This window comes from Ictalurus punctatus, chromosome 20 (assembly GCF_001660625.3).
Source record: "Ictalurus punctatus breed USDA103 chromosome 20, Coco_2.0, whole genome shotgun sequence".
In the NCBI taxonomy this organism is placed as follows: Eukaryota; Metazoa; Chordata; class Actinopteri; order Siluriformes; family Ictaluridae; genus Ictalurus; species Ictalurus punctatus.
In genome coordinates, this window is record NC_030435.2 from 17,442,425 (window position 1) to 17,464,065 (window position 21,641).

Below are 21,641 nucleotides of genomic sequence, written 5' to 3' on the forward strand. Positions count from 1 at the left end.
GTGTGTTCTAGGTCGTATTTGGACATGCTGAAGGTGATCATGTTCAGCTACCTGTTCTGGTTTGTCCTGACCATCATCTTCATCACGGGTACCACACGCATAAGTATTTTCTGCATGGGCTACCTGGTGGCGTGTTTCTACTTCCTGCTATTCGGCGGAGAGCTACTTCTCAAACCCATCAAGAAGATCTTGCACTACTGGGACTTCCTGATAGCCTACAATGTCTTTGTGATCACCATGAAGAACGTCTTCTCTGTGAGACACGTCAATGTTTTTTTTGTTTTTTACACAATCATCTAAAGGCGTTTTCTTGTTAGTTTGGCCTGTTTAAAAACAAAACAAAACATAGTTTCCAGTTTATTAGGTACATTAGGTTAGCTTGTACCTTCCATTTCGATTTTGTCATTTACCATATAGACATACTGTGTGAAATTATCTGATTCTGATTCATACTGATTCTGAAAACATCATCTGTCATCTGTGCAAACTAATGAATCATCCTAGTAAAAACCGTTCTACTGTCATCCAGAACTGCTCGACCGATGTATGTAGTGCAAGTGGTGAGATTCGGACGCTTGTTCTATAGTTACAGCATTGACATACATCGCAACATTGTGAGACACATTAAGTTTAAACATAGCTACATTCCAAATTTTGTGAAAGTCAATAAGGAGTAGTGTTTTTCTTTTTCTGGCTGAATAAATCTTTTTCTATGAATAAAAAAAAAATTGTAGCCCAAACTCCAAATCTGCTTGTTCCAGGCACCCGGGCTAGTGAGTTGTCCACCGCTGAGTATAAGTACAAGACAGGTGTGCCTAATAAACTGGCATCTCTGTGTATTTAAGTCATGCAAAGTTAATGACAATTTCTCCGGTACAATACACATCTGCTTAAGTGTTTACATGGTATTAAAATTTGAACACCTGTGTGAATTTCTCTGTGGTTCTCGTGGTTGATTTGCCTCAGATTCTTGCCTGTGGCTACATCAACAAGCTGAAGGTGAACTGCTGCTGGCTGATCCAGCTGTTGAGTCTGGCCTGCACCATCAAAGAATATGAGGACCTGCCAGGTGTGGATCTGAGTATTATAGTCCCAATGAACCATCAAGGTTTCCTTAATGAAATCTGGATTTGGTATAAATTTGGCAATTGTTTATGTGTACTGCAGGTCAGTGGAAAAATCAGTAAATGCTGACTGAACCACATGCATGCAGCATGACATTATTTAATTGACCAGAAGACAATAGCTGATTGTTTTGCACAAATTCCTTTGCAGTGTCTCTGTTGTTGTTGTTTTTTGTTCTCTGATACACAAAGGCCATTTGCAGGGTGAACTTTAGAATCGAAAAGATCAAAAGCTTGTAATCTTCTGGTTTTGGTGTGAAATGTTATATGTACGTGTCCATGTGTGTCTTCAGTCTCTAGTAGTGACTGTGACTTACCTAAGGATGAGGCAGGAATCATCTGGGACAGCATCTGTTTCAGCTTTCTGTTGCTACAGAGACGTGTCTTCATGAGCTACTACTTCCTCCACGTCGTGGCCGATATCCGTGCTGGACAGATCCTGGCTTCTAGGTACGCTGTGTTTAAGAACATAAGCCCCGTCGTCACTCTGCTCGCAACGATCAGCGTTGAAACGATCGCCGATTTAATTCACGAGTTGTTTTTGTTCTATCTAATTTCACATTTTTAATTAGTATTGAAACATTACAGCTGTTCAAGGCCACCTCCACAGTGTGCATCATGAATAATCATGAATAATTTAAGAGCTGTTTAGACCATTTGCAGTCGGAAGCTTGGCACATAACCAAGAACTTGGTAAAAACATAAAGGTCGTTGTTTAAGGAAAGCTAACGATTATAAGTTCTACAGGCAGACTGACTGTTGAGTTTGTTAAACTGGCTTCTTATCTACCTAACATGATTTAAGGCACGGTTAGAATATTGATAATAATAATAATAAAAATAATAATAATATAAGCACTTCTGCATTGTTTTGGTTAAATATATTTATGTTTTCTTAAAGTTGGAGTGTCAAAAACCGTTATAGACAAAATAAAATAAAAACCATTTTGAGCAAAATGCAAATTCAGCCACAGTACATTCCAACATGTTCTCCCAGACTGCCACACATATACAGTATAGCAATTGTACATACATTAACATTTGGTAGAACATCTTTTATATATTTGCTCTTAAGGAATCATTCTTTGTTCTTAAACTCCAATTATTTCAAACGTGTTGGATAAAGCGTCCTAAAATCTTCCTTACAAGGAAACTTTACAGGTATTCTTCAGTTATCTTCTACACAGTGTTCTTGCCAAGTTGTGAATGAGTCTGCTCAGTTCAATTTAGGAACATGAAAGACAACACTAAGAACCACTCAGAAACCCAGGAATTCACAGTTCCCGAAAACACAATTGCTGTTTGTTTTGTTCCAGGTCTGGTTCAAGAATCGCACATTAACTGGTCATTAGTCATATGCTCTAAATATTCTTTCCCCCCAAAAACGTTTCTTACTTAAGTATCAGAAACGCAACAGTTTTTAAAATGTTAATCCATTTTACCCTGTGTGTGTCTCTCAGGGGAGCAGAGCTGTTCCAAGCCTCTATAGTAAAGGCAGTGAGAGCTCGACTGGAGGAGGAGAATAAATCCATGGAGCAGCTCAAGAGACAGTGAGAATACACAATATACATGGATCTGAAGTATAAATAGTTCTGCAAGAATGATTTTGACCATTTGCAATCATGTTTTTTTTCTGTTGGTGTGTGTGTTGAACGAATCTAATCGTCGATTTCATCGTTACAAAATAAGGCATTGAATATGACCAAGGCTGGATCATTAAAAATTGTTTCATTGCAGGATTTCAGGTTTCAAGTCCTGCCTTTGCTGTTTGACATTTACGGTCATATGTTATCATGAAAGTAGGGAAGCAGGGCAACAAAAAAAGCCTATCAGAAAGACTTATAAAGCATCACCAGTGGTTGAAATGTAGCTCAACTGTTTGGAATTCCAAGAATAATTTTTCAAATTGCATCCAGGTTATCCCAAATGTAGTTCCAGTTAGGTCTTTATGAAAAGAAGTCCGAATCATATCTGATGAATGTGACTGCCTTAAACCAGGATGGACCGCATTAAGACCCGGCAGGAGAAGTTTAAAAAGGGGAAGGAGAAGATGCTGAGCCTGACCCAGGAGTCTACAGACAGCCAGACCTTAATTCATCCTGATGCTGTTGCGGAGGAGGAGGAGGATGATGGTACGACAAACACATCTGATGTGAAGGAGAATATGTTTAAACTGTTGTAGACCAGTAGCTAAATTGAATAATATAGGCCAAGAGTGAAATCTTGTTTTTGATAAAGCCTGTGGACTATAACAATACTTCATCATATGTCATTATAGATTTTTGCACCATAGACACAAGAAAATACACTTACTTGTATGTGTGATAAATTTTTTTTCATTCAGTTATATTAATGATCTTGCCACCATTTTATTGTAGGAGCAGAGAAAGAGAAAGCCAAGGCCAAAAAAAAGCAGTGGTGGAGGCCTTGGGTTGACCATGCTTCCAGTAGGTTTACTATCATAATTTCCTCTGCTCTGAGTGTTGCTTGTGTCCTTGACCAGAACTCAGAGGATTCCCATACTGCACCAGGGCTCAGTGAGACCGACCAATCAGCAAACTCAAATCACCCAGGCCTTATGCTTCTCCTGAATCTATTTAAGGCTTATAGGAAAATACAGGCAGTTCCAGAATTATTGGCACCTTTCATGACAATGTGCAAAATGAATACATTAAACATATGTGTACAGTATGTTATATAGTTCAATCATAAACGTTTTATTCAGTAGTGCATTTTTTTTTTGTTGCCCCCAGAACACTGGAAAACACTGGAGAAAAAAAATCCAGAGGTAAAATTGCCAGCACTATCAGCATGGTGTGTGAATTCTGGCTGTGACAGTTCCTAGACCTCAGCTACATCACTCGAGTTCGTAATTGGTCTCAACTAGAGATGTGCGCGGGACTGTTTTTTTTGTTGTTTTATTTTAATCCCGCTCACGCAGTGATTATTTTTGTTTAATATTTTCGAATAAATTTATTTGATTTTGTTTCCCAAAATATAAACAAACTAGTAGCCAAATTTAATCTACTGCGAACCTGACCAGGCAGCGCATGAACATGTTTGTCCTGCAAGCCTCATATCTGACCACTTGCTCGTTCTCGCATGAAAATAAAAACTTCCCGCCCGCGCAACTTTTTTGTTGTATCCTGCGGGATGCCAGTATCGATGCACAACTCTAGTCTCAGCAAGATTCCCTTTGAACCTTTCTGGCAAGTTTTACTTCAATTCAGAAAACAGGTATTCACATGGGTTCAGATTTAAAAACTAAGATGTCTATTACAAAAAAATATATCAATCTACAGCACGGCTATCAATCCTCAGTGGCAGCAGACCACCAGCCTCAAAACAGTCCCATCTCAATATTTTACAGTGGGTACAATATCACATACAGTCCACATTTTTTGCTAAATATGCCGATGGTTTACACAGACAACAGTCCTGATGAAGCCCAGCATTTTGTGTGCTGCTTTCAGGAAGGCTTCTTTGTGCTGTCAGTCCATAGTAGCTTGTTATGGGTGGGTGTCTAATAGTTGATTTTGAAACTTCACGAACGATCTAAACTCTGCAATTTATATTATATACAATTATATTTTTTCATTATTTCATTATGATTGTGCTTCTGTGATTTTTTATGTATTTGAATCAATTACCAGGTCAACAACTATCTGTCTCACTTGTGCAACCTCATATTTATACTGCAAGAAAACATGAACTTGTGAGTTACTGAACACAGCGCATTTTGTTTAAAAAAACAATTTCTTTGCATTTAGTTGAACTATCCTTTATCTGTAGCTAAAATTTTGCCACAAATTTTAAATTTGAGAGAAAATACTGTTATTTTTTATTGAATAAGCTTAGTAATCACAATTCTTTGAGGGGAATACTAGAATTTTTGTAATAATTTATAATATACACTCATTTTGTCAATTCTCTTGAAAGGTGCCAAGAATTCTGGATTTGGCTGTGTATTTATATGATCTAACTATACAACGAATGTATATTTAGATAATATGAATACACATGCATAAGTATTCATAGTATCCAACCCTCTATAACTTTTCTACATTTTGTAGTGTTACAAACTGGAATCGAAATGGAATCAGTTGGGATTATATGTCATGAATCTACACAAAATGGCCCATAGAATTTAAGTAGGGGAATCAATATATTTTTCAAAATGATTTGCCATTAAAAAAAGTAAATGATGTGATTGCTTAAGTATTCATCCGTGTTGCTGTCAAACCTCTAAATTAGTTCTGGCATCTGAAGTAACATAATTAGTAGAATGGAGTCCACCTTTGTGCGAGTAAAGTGCCACATGATCTCAATATAATTTATAAGACTTGAAAATTGCTTTCCCCCAACAATCTCCTTCTAGTCTGACAGCGCTTGAGAAATTTTGCCAAGAAGAGTGGACACAAAATATCTAAAATAAATAAGCTGATATATATCCCAGAAGAGTTGCAGCTGTCTTAAATCATTCGTTCATTTTACTTCTACTTTTCCTGGTAGGGGTTGCAGTGGCAGCAAGCTGAGAAGGTCAGTCCAGACTTCTCTATTCCTCGACCCAAATACCAGTTCCTCTTGAGAAAGCTTTTCAGTCATTCCCAGGACACCTGTAAGATAATGGATCTTGAGTCTGTCCTGGGGTCTCTGTCCAGTGGGACATGCCTGATACAACTCTAGTGTAAGGTACCTGAACCACCTCAACTGGCTCCACCATCCCAGTTTGTCATACCAATCCAAAGGCTCTGCTCCATATCTTCATATCAAATGGAAGAGACATGTTAACAACACAACTATAACTTTGTTCAGTGCCTTCAACATCTCTGGCCGAATCTCATCTCAAGGTTTGCCAGAAGATCACTGGCGACACCTAAAAGTCATTTTCCATGGTCTCTACAAACTCCTCTCATGCCTGAGCTTTCTCTTCTGCATCTAACTGCATTTGCAGCAGACCTTCTGGCTTTCCTATACCTCTAAATTGAATTAGGAGAACCCTCAATGAGCACTACTTCTTCAGTGATGGCTTCCCTCACTACTGGTGCACATCAGCATGTCCTAGGGTTACAGGCTGACAGGCGCCAGCAGCCTTCTGGCAACAGCTTCTTGCTGCTTCAACAACTGAGGACTAAACATGGTCCATTCAGAGTCAGCAACCTCATGTCTTACATGGTAGAAGTCATTTCAGAAGTGGGAGTTAAATTCCTCTCTCACCAGAGCTTCTGCCTGACACTCCAGAAGGCTTTCTGGGGAAGCTGCCACTGCTTGGCCCTTGAGCAAGTTCCTTAACCCTCTACTGCTCAGTTGTTTCAATGACATAAATGTAAGTCACTGGATAAGGGAGTGTGCCAAATGCTGTAAATGTAAATGTCTTCTGGGTTTGCCAAGTAAATTTGGCTGGGGCTCCATGTGACAAATCCAACTCACAACAACATGTGATCAGTTGACAGCGCTACTCATCTCCTTACACAAGTGTCCAGTCTCAAATGTGATGATACAATTACAAAATCGATCAATGACCTTTGGTCTAAAGTTCTCTGGTACCAAGTGAACTTATGAGCAACCTTGTATTTGAACATAGTGTTTGTTATTGATAATCAGTGGCTTGCATAGAAGTTTAATAACGTTTCACCACTCAGGTTCAATGTTCAATTGTTCAGATGTTAGCAATATTATGTGAATCATGGTAAAAAAAAAAAAAAAAAAGATTTTAAAAATCCCAGTTAGTCAATATCAGTTCCGGGTTCTAACACTACAAAAATGTGGAATAGTTCAAGGGGGGGTGAATACTTATGCAAGACACTGTAAATATTTATTCGTATGATATTCTACACACAGTGAGCATTTAAAATGTATGAAAATCACTGAAGTTACTAAAAGATTTATGTTTAACACTGGAATATTCAGAGCCTTAAATAGATATATACTGTATTGCATCTAAGGACAGGAAAAATGCTAATACCTGGGTGGTACTGGGTCCTTGGCTTGAAGTGACATCAGTTGATTAAAACAATTGGCCTGGTCCCTACAGCCCACAGTTACGAATCTCTGCCATGGTTTCAATTTATCTCACCCTCATTAAAAGAAATAGAGAGTCTATTTTTCCAGTCTGGTTTCCTTTAAGACACTAAGAACTATGGCTGGGAACTCTCTCTTTCACAGAGACAGCTCAGAATGAATTGATCAGTGCTGACAGGTTACAATAAAAACGTTTTTCCTTTGCCTTTGGTATTATCTTATTCCAGATGTTAACATGGCTAGAAGTAAACAAAAACTAACCTGTTACTTACTACCTATTAAGTTAGTAGTTATACTGTCTCTTTAATATGGTGAAATGTATGATAAATGAATTGACCTGCTAATTATACGACATACCCCTGCGTCAGGCTGAGCAGTTCATCTCTGTGCTGTGCTACTCTGGTTTGCTTTTGTTGTTTCTATCCTTCATCCACAGAAGTCGATTTTATTTCTACATGCTCATGTGTTTTGTTCACGCTCCTATTTCAACACTCCCACCCTAACCCTGTCCATTGTGGCTGTTCTGTTCAAGGACACAAGGCAGTTTCCCTACTCCAGTTCCTGTCCTACAGTGCAAACAGGACAGGACACAGGGGATAAAATGTTCCTGGTCTGTTTTTGTTCGAACCGTTAACCGTCCCTGCTTTATTTTTGATGCTGTCATTCTTGGTTAGTTAGTGGGAGCTGTTTTGATCATATCTAGTACGTAACAAATGTCAATCTTCTTTACTATTTTAGACTCTGTTTCTGTCCTAAAGTCTTTTAAACCTGTGCTTTTTTCCCACTTTGCTTTAACATTTTCATGGCTGTTGGGCAAATTTGTGTGTATTGTCCGTCTATAGTGTCATTAACATCACCCAGATCCTAAGAATTTATTGAATACTGTGGTATGTCTGGATCAAGGGTTCTTTGCAATCCATCCCTGGCTGTAAATCCACTATTTCTGACTGTTCTGATCAGATCCTTTGTAGGCTGGTTCCTCAGATTTGTGCAATACAGTCATTTTTAATTCCATGGATTATTCAATTCATTTCCTTACAATAAACATCTTAAACACCTATACACGCTTGTCACTGTCCGGCACTGCCTGTGTGGCCTGTGCTGTAGAGCGAATGACTATCCCCACCCTTTCTTTCTTTTAGTGGTGAGGAGCGGAGATTATTACCTGTTTGAGACTGACAGTGAAGAGGAGGAGGAAGACGAAGAGAAAATAGATGAAGACCCTCACAAGAAATCAGCGTTCCAGGTGAGAGGATTCGAGCTTTAGTGTATAGGAATGATGCCGTCTAATGCCAGCACTACAGCAGCAAACCTTTTCACTATTGAATGTGTTTAGGCTAGGGTTAAAACCATGTAGTTGTACATATATAGTTGTAGGCGTTCAAATTGACCCAATATAGAACCACTGTTTTAGTCACCTTATACCACAGCAAATTGCCAACAAAATGTCATATTTTTAATCCATTTACAGTTATACTTAATGTAGTGGAACAAGTTCCTCTTATCACTTAGGTTATTTGCAGTGTCAGTTCAAAAAAAAAGAATTAAGACAAATAAATGGAGCTTGTCATATTACAGAGAAATTGCAAAGTGCAAAAAAATAGTCCTGAAGACTTTCTTGTGTTGGAAAAGTTACAGCTTTACCTCTGATTATTACAAAGCACCGATACTGGAGACTCCTTCCAAAAACATCTCCGAAAAGAAAACTTCACCATATCAACAATTACACAAGTTTGTAAAAATATGTTTGCATGGAGCGTCAACTCCCTGTGTAAGTTGTTACTATAGAAACGATGACATATTAGAACGAGCACAAGCATTGAAACCTTGCACTGACGGGAAATTATTCAGCACTTTCTGAGAAAAATAATTTGAGAAATTTACAGTGCTGTAGAGTTGATAGTGAGCCACTTGACTATTGTTTAGTCAGACAGTGTTTTTTAGGACTCAGAAGGGCTGTTCACACTGCTCTTAACCCCGAGTTATCATCTTTCGAAACCCTGTTTCTATCCCCAGGTAGAGGAACACTTCGTACTTGTAATTTAGAAGCAGGGTTATCACCGTTTTTACCTGGGGTGATGAAACCCTGCTCCGAAGCAGGGTTAGTACCGCTTTTGTCGTTGCGGTGCCAAACATGTACCGTGTGAAACGATGCAGTGTTAGAATGTTACGGTTAGATGATAAACAACAGACACCCAATCAGGAACTGAGTAGCGCGTGCCTCATATCGCATGCTTTGTACAGTCACAGTCACTTTGTACAGTCGCGAGACAAGCCGTTATTTAAACTGGTCGTGTTCTGTATTCATCCAATCGAGGCTGTTGACACCGCAAATATGCAAATATTTAACAATAATATTGTTAACCCAGGGTTTAGATTACACGTACAGTGTGAAATGTACAGATTATGAATAGCCAAGTTTAACTGTTAACCCCGGGTCAAGTATGAGAAGTGTGAAACATGAAACAAGATAACCCAGGCTTCCATTTACTCGGGCGGGGTTTCGAAGGACCCAGGGTTAACAATTTAAAGTGTGAAAAGCCCTAAAGGAGTTTAGATTTACTCCTACCTCACTGATTTAGTGGTTGCATTCAAATCCGCATGCTGCTGTTCTAAAAAGTAGACACTTTCATAGTGAATTTTGACCTGTAGTATGGTACTCTGCAGTTTGGGTTGTAGTCCCCACATGTTCCCTCTGACACTGGCTGCCTCTATTTTTTTTTTCCCTTCAGCGAGCGATCGGAAAGTTTGCCTCAGCCATCCTGGCTTTGCCCAGGTCTATACTAAAACTGCCCAAAACTATCCTTCAGTATCTTATCAGGGCAGCTAAGGTATCAGCTAAAGATTATGCTGTGTTTGTGTTGTTTCTTGTGTTTGTTTATGGTCTGTGTGTATCTGTTGACAGTGCCTTGCCTTTCCACTCCATGCTGTTGAATTTATATTTATTTATAAGGTCCTAAAATGTCTAAATGATTTCCTCAGATGGAATGAAAAAGCTTGGGTAAAATCTGAAGTGCGATTTGTTTGTTTAATTAATTGCCATCATCATGGTTAGCATGCATTTTCCATGTCATCGTCATCATCATATTTGGGTTAGGTGTGTTTATTTATTTATTTTTGTCCAGTGAGTATATGTCTTCTACATATTTGTGTTCAGTCTACGTGATTTGCCCCACTGTATACTAGTCATCATTACAGACCAAACAAATGAAAGCACCTTCAAACTGAATTGTCATTCAGATTGCAAAAGTTATTTCTGTGCCAGTGGGGCAAAAACACTGCAGTCATACCATTCTTTATCTTGGTCTGTTTCTAGCCTGAATTCAATCAACCCCAGTTATAGATATATAGATATATATAGTGAAATATAGTGAGAAGATATCATGTCACAGGCAAAACTTATGCATTGTGTCGCCAAGTTGAAGATGGTTATTTGACTTCAGGCTGGAGTTTAGTGACTCTGTGAAACTCACTGAAGCTCACTGAAGCTTGTTAATGGAATTGTCTAAAGCACAGGTTCTCAATCCTGGTCCTGGAATCCCCCCTGCTTATTTTAATGTATTTTTTCAAGTCTCACCACCATCTCCTTCAACTAATCAGCTAAATAACAGCACTTCCTGAGTCGAAGTGGGTGTGTTAGAGCAGGGAAAACATTCAGATATGCAGGGCAGGGGGTTGAATGACTCCAGGATAATGGTTGGAACCCTGTGGTCTAAATAAACCATTGCAATGATTTGATAGTGGCTTGTGTTGCTCCACAGTTTGTGTACCATGCATGGGTCACAGACTCCAAGACAGCTCTTAAGGAGCGGGGAAAAGAGCGGCGGCATTTCTGGAAAAGATACGGAAGAGGGCGTAAACACAGGAAAGACAAGGAGGAAGGTGCATTATGCAAATCTTAAAGAGGAGTCAAACTTTTACACCCAGTACATAATACAGTTAACATAATCTGTTATATCGGCTTCATTTTATAGGCATTCAGTAAAGCGTAAAAGTGTGTGTGTGTGTGTGTGTGTGTGTGTGTGAGAGCAGGTCAAGTCGCAATTGAGATGGGAGATGATGAACATCAGACCTCGGAGGAGGAGAATAAGGATGGACCAGGTATCTATTGAAAATCACTGTTTCAATGCTCATTACCTTTAACTCCGTCATAAACCCAAGAGGTTTTTTTTTTTAGGATTGTTGCGGACAAAAATGCCTGATTTTGCTGCGTCTTTTTTTATATATATTTTTTTCACAAATTTGCAGTGCATCCTGCAGTGTGCTTTTTTGCGTAAAACTATTTGCATTGGCGAAATTGCACTTGCGTAAAATGGTCTTTCGCAGTGATGTGTGTTGGTAAATGAGACCTTTTAGGTGTACTCATGTCCGATGCACATGAATCGAAGGGGGCTTCGGCTGAACGTCTTGACGAAAATCTGCAAGCTCTTGCGAATATTGCGGCGTTTCCTTGATTTTGCGTTAACTTCTGAGATCGTTCAGCAAAATCCTGGAGGGTCTGTGTAATTTATGCGTACACAAACAGCACGGTTTTAATGGTTTATTACTTCCTTCATTTTGTTTAATCCGACAGAAATGTCATTTAGATTCACCTCAATGAGTTTATTCCGTTTTAGTTATAATTCAGATTATTGATGGAAAGTTAGGCTGAAGGAAAATTAACTAATGGCATGTGGGTATATATATATATATATATATATATATATATATATATATATATATATATATATATATATATATATATATATATATATATATATTAACGTCACTATAAGCTCAGAGAGGAAACAAAATGATGTAAGGAATAAAACATGAATGACAGCATGCTGTTATAGAAAAATAATCAATGATTGTGTGTTGTGATGCAGCCTTCCACTGCGTACTGTTACTTTTACCACCCCAACGTTGATTATTTTTCCTAAAACAGCATGTCCCCAACTGTTTCATTCTCCTTATACCACAGCAATTTACAGTGATGACATTTTTTCATTATTAAAGAACAACTCGTCGTAATTTGGATCTGTTTATAGTTATGTTTAATGCTTTTGTATGTCATGAAGCAAAGTAGTTCCTGTTATTATTTACTTTATAGCAGCTATAAGCAGTCTTAAAGTTAATAAGACAATAAAACAACCAGCCTCACAGCTTGTCATGTTACTGAGAACTTGTAAAGCTGTCCTCCTGAGGACTTTCCCATGTTGGAAAAGAACAGTTTTACTTTTCTTACTGTATATAGTTATCTCCTTATAGAAAACTTGACCATATCAAGCATTTTACACATTTATGACATCTATGGCACATATATAACCCTCCTTGTCATGTCGTTACTATAGAAACGTGCATATGTTAGAATGAGTGTGGTAATATAAACGTTTGATTTGCCTTGCAGTCAGAATGGTTGTCAGTTGCTGTTATAGAAAATCAGTCATCACCTTTTGACCGAATAGCTTCGAGAATTCAACAGCGCTGTGTTATGATGAACATAAACACTTGCCCTGTATGTGGTGGGCAGGATGTACATTTATTACGATTTTCCTTCATTGGAGCTTCTTTATCAAATTCTCCCTGATTATAAATTTTAAACCAGTGCATTATGCTGAGTCACCTTTACCTACCTTGCTATTTTTGGCGAATTATGTCATTGTAGATTTCTAAATATCTCAAATATCCAAATATCTCCACAACTATTAAGGTGCAATAATGCCTCTCCTTTTTCACAGACAACATTATTAAAAGGGTTTTCAACATCATCAAGTTTACCTGGGTGCTGTTCCTGACCACTCTGGAGAGCCTGACCGTGTGGATCAACAACATCTGTAAAGAATACATCGACATCTCCACTGTGCTGCGCATCGAACGCTGCATGCTTACCAGAGAGGTCAAAAAGGTGTGGTATTCACACACACACACACACACACACACACACACACACACACACACACACAAAATAAGAATTCTTAAAATTCTCTTTACTTTTTTCCGTTACAGATTTTAACATACACTGGACATTTTTATTCAAAATAAATTGATTTATCCTATAAATTCAAACCTAATTCTATAAATATTTCCACTGAAATTTAATTATAGATTTTAAAAAAAAAGTTTGGATTATTTGATTGATGTATTGAACTGTACATTGTTGTGTGTTTTTTTTTAAATATATATAAAATTCTTAGCAGAAGCTGACTTTTACTCTGATCTCACAGGGAAATGTGCCATCACGTGAAAGCATTCACGTGTACTACCAGAAACAGATGCGTCTGAATGTGTCGCGTGAGTCCGGATTGGATCGGATCAGTGAGGAGGACTCGATCTCCGGATCTCATAAACCCCGGCGCAGACGCAGAGGATATACATTAGAGAGCCAGGACTCTTTGGCATCCCGAGACAGCATCTCCAGGTATATGTGTATTTGTGTCCCCATTTGTGTGCATTAGTACTATAAAATATCATGTTACTGTTATGTTATATTATGAAAGTGATATACAATCCTTCTTGATGCAAAATTCAGTCCTTGGAAAATCCTAACACTGCGCATATTCTTATTCTTAAGAGGAGAAAAGCTTTTAAAAGTTAAATCATGATGTAGTCTGAAAGGGCTCTTATTTCAGTGTTATACAGACAGGATTATGGGCATTTCGTTCATCACTGCATTAAATCAGGCTTTCTTACATTGTTCATTACATGATCAAATTAATATTCACAAAACGTATACCTCACCTTACCTTGACCCAACATAATGTTGTGTTTAAGAACATCTACTCCATTTCCCTTCCCAAAATATCTTCTGAAGAGAAATATGGTGTATATGTTGTTATAAATAGGTTTCAGAGAGAAAATGATCGAAACTATGTGTTCATTTTGTTGTCTCGAATATTATGATGCAAAATACCGGTGAGATGAATTGACGTATGACGATATCTAAAATATAATATTCGTTATGAGCTCTATGGCCATGTTTTGTTACTGGTAATGGGATAATGAAGGAATGTCAGTAAAAAATAACACACTAAATGTCCTGTTCAATTCAATAAAACTCCTTTGATTTCTTTATTCTGTTCTCAACTTCCCCAGCTTACAGGCTAATGTCATGTTTATATAAAGATGCTCAGGTACTTAGGAGCCTACTCTTATAAGAGTCGTAAGGATCTATGTGCATTGTGTATTTCATATTGTTTGCAGTTTTCATGTGGTACATGTCAGGTGTTTCCTTGTCCTAGCACATCACTAAAGCTCATTGATAAGATTATAAAGCTTGTAAGGTGAATTATGTGAGTTAAAACAATGAAAATAGTGAAACTTCTGCAGTGCAGCGTTCTACCGGACAGTGAGGTATAACAATGGTGACGTTTTATAGCAACCTAGTGAACATATGTCATCATATCATTCCATTCATCAAATCACTCCTTCTTCCACATCTCCGTCCATCTCCATCTAGTGCATACACAGAGGCCACCATGCTCTTTTCCCGCCAGTCCACACTGGACGACCTGGATGACGTACCTCAACACGTGCCCAAAACCAGCGAACGCGCTCGGCCCAAACTGCGCAAAATGCACAGCATGGACATGTCCAACTCCTCTGCAGACAGTGGCAGCAGCAACATCTCCAGGTCTTTAAGACTATTACGCATCCTCACTCTTTCCTCATCTCCACTCCTTATGCCCATTCTTAGGTCCCTGTTTGACTGTATACATTGGTTAGTGAGAAAGTTTGGCCATCTTTAACGAGATGCTGTTAAAGTCAATATAATAAATCATATTATGGTGGTGATTAGTTTTCATCTGTTTGAGTTCATATGGGATGTTAAGCATGTACAGTAAGTGTAATATTGAAAAATATCAAGGTATATATTGCAATTCAATCAATTTTCCAGGGACGTGTCAAATTGGCAAACTAATATATCAAGTAAAAAGTAATCATAAAGTTCTGAGTAATAAGTATTAATTAATAAGTATTATTCCAAGTGAACTGTGTATCAGTTCGTTGGTGGTGGGAATATATTTATAGCTGTTATGAAATTGTATGATTTTCATAATAATTGTAGATAACCTAAGCTGGGAATCATAGATAAAATAATACCTATAATTATAATAATAATAATAATAATAATAATAATAATAATAATTAATGCACAGCAGATTGCTGCATTATATGGCAGTATATTAATTTATGTCTCATCATAGGACAATTTGAAAGTAACTCTCCAGGTCTTTTAATAGTTGATCATCTCTGGAACAAATCAAGCGTCATGACACAGAGGGAATGTAACCTCAGACCATGTCTTCCTTTACATCAGTGCTGTGTTGTCAGCATAACATTCCTGTTCAAACACTGGACTCTCATACTGTTCCTGCAGTGTGCGCACTTGGTTATTTATGCCTAATAACATCTGGCAAAGGGACTACCAATGGAAATTAGCCTTCGGGCTAACTTGGGTACATTTACATTCATGAATGTTGATTAATGTACACTGTTCCTATTGGAAATAAATAAATAAATACTTCCAGATGAGCAGTAAAAGCTCATAAAAACACTTTAGAACAGAACATTTTAGAATACTGTTAGGCACCAATGAGACAGGAAATGAGCGCTCATGTCCCTACTATTTACCTTACTAATAAAACACCCAGGGGGTGGGGGGGGGGGGGGGGGGGGGGTCACTGTGGCTTAATGGATAAAAAACTCATGTGAAAGCCAAATGAAAATGATGCAATGCCACTGAACTATGTGTGAAAACAGTCTTAGTTTACCAGTGTTTTTTTTTGGTTTTGGTCTTTGTGTGTTTTCTCTGTTTTCAACAGCGAGGCCACTCAGTGCATCACTTTATTCTCACGGCAAGGTACTAACGACACCATTGATGAGGTGGAGGACGAGCAAGATCAACTACATCACCGTGATGAAAGACCTGAACATGTTGAGGAAGCAGAGACAGGCCCCTGGAGCTCCATTGAGCCTGAATCAGAGCTGGAACATGAAATGAAGCTTGAGGAAGAAAAACCTGAAGAAAGAGAATGGGCACCTGAAGATCACGTGGATGAGGAGCACGACAGGCTGGAGGATGACGGTGAAGCTCAAAGCCCCGGGAGGGAGGATGGCGAATCCTCAGGACCAGAGCTCATGCCAGGAGAGGGGACGTCCAGACAGCTTTTCACCCCCGACACGGACATCCCAAACACGTCAGACGCAGATGTCCCACCCAGCTATAGCAAAGCAGTGAGCTTCGATCGTCTCTCGGTTGCTTCACCAGAGAGTGATGAAGACAAGCAGCTCATGCTGATGACCTCAGACAGCAGATCAGACTTACTGTCGGATGATGCACTGCTGCCCTCGCAAACCACCGAGCTCACAGCTAGTGAGCTGCTGCTCAACAAGTAAGACTTGCAAAGCATCACCGTTATTTCTAGTAAGAAGCAAGCATCCCTACTTATCCAGGGAGCTTTATTAGTTCTACAGAATGGTGTGAAGGTCCATAGTGATTTACAATCACAACATCATAAAACTCATTCAGGAGATTAATTAAACCAGTGGTTCGCAAACATTTCTTAGCCAGGGACCCTTTCATGGTGATCTTTTTTTAAATTATTATTTAAAACCAAACACTGCAGGGTAAAACCCTGTGCAAAACCAGGCTTAAAGAAATCTCCAGTAGTCAAAAACACAGTAATTGGATGTATAGAGGTAATACGAAATGCATAAATAGATGTGCATGCACAATTTCCCAGTTGATCTCCTTCCCTCTTAGGAAGAAGCCCTTTCACAACCAAATTTGATCTCCCTCAATTTTCCCAGAATGTTTTATGACGAGGAGCTGGATGGCTCGGAACGCTTCTACAAGTCCCAGCCCCTGGGCCTGCAGCTATGCTACGCTCTCTACAACCTGTTAGTGGCTCACTCTGAGATGGTTTGCTACCTGGTCATCATCCTCAACCACATGATTTCAGCCTCCATGGCCACGCTGGTGCTGCCCATCCTCATCTTCCTGTGGGCAATGCTCTCTGTTCCACGGCCCAGCAAACGCTTCTGGATGACTGCCATCATTTACACAGAGGCAAGTTCAAGTTCCAGCATCTCAATATGCACGTAGAAGTTCATTGCTCATGGACGTTCACTGTAAGTGTAACACTGATACTGGTGCTATATAACCTTTTAGGGTCTTGCTAATTAACAGGGTGTCCGTGGGTCCTTAAAAAGTCCTAATAAAATTCCTTGATGTAAAAGCAAGGGCTTAATTAGCATTAAAATGTCAGAAATTCACGTTTCAAAGGTTTTAAAAAAACACAACCGAACCGACAACGTAAAGAAGATTTCGATTTTATTTTGGCTCGTTGCTTTTTGAATTGGTAAACGCGTGTGACTGTATCGCACTTGGAGTGTGTGTGCGGCTCAGCAGTGTTTTAGAGCGCCTCGGTTCACAGTAACTGCCGCTCCACACCAACTTCATCTCTGTCTGTGCTGTGAGTTTGAGTCAGTTATAACCTGCGTTTAGAACGACACACACCAGATTCACTTTGGTTTTACCTTAGCGTAATCTCAAGCATTTTTGTGGGCAGAGGTTTACAGCATTTCACCTGATTGGTAACGAGAAGTGAATTAAAAGAAAAACTGTTGCCAACTAAAAGAAGGTCTTCCTGCGGGTTTCCGCCAAAATAAAAGCCACAAGGTCTAACACGTAAAAGTGAATTAAGTCAGAAATATATTTACTATGGTTATATTACTATTTGTACCCCAAATAAAAATGTATTATTATTATTATTATTATTATTAAATATTATTCAGTGCAATAGTAATATTACAAAATAGCAAAGGTTTTCTTAATATATATATTTTCTCCTTTACAAACATTTCTGTACATTTATAATGCTACTTGTTACATTACCCTGGAATTAAATTACAAAAAAAACTTGTAACACTGCTGCGAGGAGGTTTCTAACACAGCTGCTGAGGGAGTGATGGTAAATTTTTTTCTCTTCTGACTGCCGTAATCCATCTCTATAGTTTTTTTCCCTCTCTTAGAAAGTCATGGAAAGGATTTTTTTTTCTTTCACTGTTGGAGCAAATGGTAATGCAAAAAAGGATATTTGCTACAGTCGCCCATCTACCTCTATAGAAGTTTACCATGGTATCATTTATTTAAACCCAGAAATGGATGTATATGCATGAACACACTCCATTATAGCTGATGTATCATGTAACATGATCGAAGTGACGTGCAAGTCTTAAATTCTTTTGGAGATGTCTTGAATATGGTATTAGAAAGGATTCAATTATGAAGTGCTGCTACCTGCAGGTGAATGAACTGAATGTCATTTTAACTACTGTCAGTGAGTAAATGTAGCTTGTTCCTTTAGGTTACCATCGTCGTCAAATACTTCTTCCAGTTTAGCTTTTTCCCCTTCAACCAGAACTTGGAAGTGGATAGAAAGAAGCCCTATCATCCACCTAACATCATTGGTGTGGAGAAAAAAGACGGTTATGTGCATTACGACCTCATTCAGCTCCTTGCCCTCTTCTTCCATCGCTCAATCCTCAAGGTGCTTATATGAATTCATTTTCATACCCTTTAATTGTATCTTTCGGTTCTACCCTCTGTATCTCCATTTGCCCTTATCTCTGTGCATCTCTTCTGAAACGTGTCATTATCCATCCTTAACTCCAGTGATATTGTTTTTCAACACTACTTCTTCAGTGCCATGGTCTGTGGGACGAGGACGACCCCAAAGAGAACGCAAAAGACGCCTCTCATCATCGTGACGAGTCCGAGGACGAAGACAAAATGGCAGCGGTGATTCCAGCAGAGACAAAAAAGAAGAGCTCACCCCCTCGCTCTATGAAATTCAACCTGGGAAGTTCGACGGACTTTGAATCCACGCAGCATGTGCACGTGCGCCAACCTGAACTGCGCACGTACCAGCGGCGCAAGAGCTCCAGCGGCGGCTCGTACATCTCACGCCACTCGTCCCAACGCTCCAAGAGAGGTGAGAGGTCTGATTTCAGGGCTTGCATTGTTATACGCCATTTTAGGAGTAATTGCATGTGTGCTGGGTTCAGAAAGATTTCTTCCTAGTTAAACATCCATTCATTACTCTTTGAGACTTCACTACTCTTTGAGACTTCACTACTCTTTGAGAGTCCATGACTGGATTGCCATTTGTGTCCCAGTGATATTACATTTCAGTGTCCTTCAAAGCAACCAATGTGCAGCAGTTTGCATCTTTAATAAAAATCTTTGCATAGAAAACATCATTTTTGCCTGAGCCAGTCCACTGTAACTACACTCTAGCTTAAGATATCCTCATTAAAATACTCAAATTATTTTTTAATTCATGTGTGAAAGTGTTTAACATCTCATGCTTGAAACATCCTTTTCCACGAGTCAACCATTATAGGTTAAGAAAATTTGTCAATTTTAGTTTTATAACATTCAGTCAATTTTATGACCTGAACACAGTCACCCTTATGAAATATTTTGAATATTCATAAGTCACATGTTCCACAGGAAGTTACTTTGTTCGTTTGAATTCTCGAGATCACGGGAAGAAGAAAATGAAGTTCTCGTATTCAGTGAATCAGAGATTCACGTTATTATGATGAATTGTTAATTAATTTTAGTGGCTTAATGGTTTGCACGGTTGCCTCGCACCTCCAGGGATGGGGGTTTGATTCCTGCCTCTGACCTCTGTGCCTGGAGTTCAGGGCTTTGGGGGTTTCCTCTGGGTACTCCGGTTTCCTCCCACAGTCCAAAGACGTGCGTTGTAGGCTGTTTGGCATCTCTAAATTGTCCATAGTGTGTGAATGTGTGTGATTGTGCCCTATGATGAGTTGGCACCCCGTCCAGGGTGTACCCCACCTTGTGCCCAGAGTCCCCTGGGATAGGCTCCAGGCTCCCCACAGCCCTGTGTAGGATATGAATAGATGGATGGATATAAAATAATAATAATTATTATTTTATAATATTTAAATAATTACTTTTTTTTTTAAATCTATTTTAAATTCGAATTATTTAACTAAATAATTTGAATTTCCTTAGTGTCTTCATACCATTAGCATGGATGCTAGTTAAATAAAAACTCTCTTACTTTCAACCCTGTTACTCATTTAACAAGATAATGCAGCGATTTCCATTAAAGAAACCTTGAAAGAAATGAGATATTATTGCCTGAAATGGGTTAATAAATAGTATTTTTATTGATTTATTCAAATGTTTTCTTAGAGAAGAGTTATGAGAGATAAATGACACTGGAAAAAACGACAGATTCTGTTCTGTATACTGTTCTGAATTGTTCAGTATATTTCAAAAATATTAGTCATGCACTTCTACTATTATGTAAAATTTTACGTAAACCTTTACTGTGCAATTTAATATAGGCTTGAATTTTCAAATGGGATATTTACATTTGTGAACGTATCAGAAGGCAAATGAAAATCATTTACGTATAATAATATGCCCTTTCTGTGTAATTGAATATATCGTGCTTCCCCCCAGGCAGCACGAGCACGAGGAACAGCAGCCGTAGAGGAAGCAGCGAGGTCGGAGTAGAACCCAAGAGCCGCAAGGAGCTCATCATGGAGAAGGTCAGAGAGCAGCTGATTAAAGCCAAGGTCTTTCTCATCAAGAAGTAAGTGTGTGTTTGAAAACGAAACATTCCTATACACGTTTTATCAATTTAATGAGACCTTTTATGGGTTTTTCATTTTTTTTACCTTCAATGGTAAAAATGGTTTTACTGTCTGCACTAATAAGCAGCATCTCTATCCACTTTGTGTTTTGTCAGAGGAAGAGAGATCTACCTCCCTATTCGGCAGTTCTTCTTTAACCTCATCCATCCTGAGTACAGCGCAGTGACCGATGTCTACGTCCTCATGTTCCTGGCAGACACCGTGGACTTCATCATCATCGTCTTCGGCTTCTGGGCTTTCGGGGTATTTCAGATTTTCCACAGTCTCTTGCAAAAAACTTTTTTTTCTTGTAACATTTGTAATGATTGTTTTTATTCTATTCGTTTATAACAGCTTAGTATTTATTTATTGCACTTACTTTTGTGCCCACTTTTTAAAACTGTCCTTCGTGTTGGTCAGGGAGACTGAGAAAACCTTGAAATTATCAAGCGTTTGACATTTTCTGCTATATACAGTTCTGAAAACTGCAGATTCGTAAACTCAGTTCGAATTTGGCTGTAGGTAATTTGGTAAAATACATGTACGTGTAAGTAAAGTAAAGATGTCCAATGATGATATTGGAAGAAAAACTTTATTTTGGTCAAAATGAGATTTTCCTGCTGTTTCAGTGACAAAATTCGGTCACAGTGACATGCAAAGGGGGTTCTCCAACCACCACACACCTGATTGTTGTACAAGCCAATAGTTAGTCTGGCTGAATAAGATCACCTGCCAAATGTATATAAATATTACAAAAAGAACCAGAAATACTGACAGTGTTATAGATGTACTGGTGTGGTAGATACCGTCATTAGTGTTGAATGTATCTGTTGCTTGA

The 21,641-nt window shown here is 38.7% G+C and overlaps 1 protein-coding gene across 2 annotated transcripts in view; it reads left to right on the forward strand.

Moving 5' to 3' along the window:
- Window positions 1-21,641, forward strand: part of LOC108280873 (piezo-type mechanosensitive ion channel component 2) — a 96,429-nt gene that overhangs the window by 65,831 nt on the left and 8,957 nt on the right. The window contains exons 25-43 of one of the 2 annotated variants that reach the window (XM_053673703.1): window positions 12-255; window positions 967-1,069; window positions 1,418-1,574; window positions 2,584-2,673; window positions 3,122-3,255; window positions 3,502-3,570; window positions 8,287-8,390; window positions 9,877-9,975; window positions 10,906-11,026; window positions 11,177-11,245; window positions 12,865-13,031; window positions 13,351-13,544; window positions 14,583-14,756; window positions 15,949-16,518; window positions 16,937-17,195; window positions 18,496-18,678; window positions 18,834-19,122; window positions 20,631-20,763; window positions 20,920-21,067. In XM_053673703.1, coding sequence (XP_053529678.1) covers window positions 12-255; window positions 967-1,069; window positions 1,418-1,574; window positions 2,584-2,673; window positions 3,122-3,255; window positions 3,502-3,570; window positions 8,287-8,390; window positions 9,877-9,975; window positions 10,906-11,026; window positions 11,177-11,245; window positions 12,865-13,031; window positions 13,351-13,544; window positions 14,583-14,756; window positions 15,949-16,518; window positions 16,937-17,195; window positions 18,496-18,678; window positions 18,834-19,122; window positions 20,631-20,763; window positions 20,920-21,067 — 3,307 coding nt within the window. The remainder of the gene's footprint in view (window positions 1-11; window positions 256-966; window positions 1,070-1,417; window positions 1,575-2,583; window positions 2,674-3,121; window positions 3,256-3,501; window positions 3,571-8,286; window positions 8,391-9,876; window positions 9,976-10,905; window positions 11,027-11,176; window positions 11,246-12,864; window positions 13,032-13,350; window positions 13,545-14,582; window positions 14,757-15,948; window positions 16,519-16,936; window positions 17,196-18,495; window positions 18,679-18,833; window positions 19,123-20,630; window positions 20,764-20,919; window positions 21,068-21,641) is intronic. The other variant, XM_053673704.1, reaches the window with a different exon arrangement.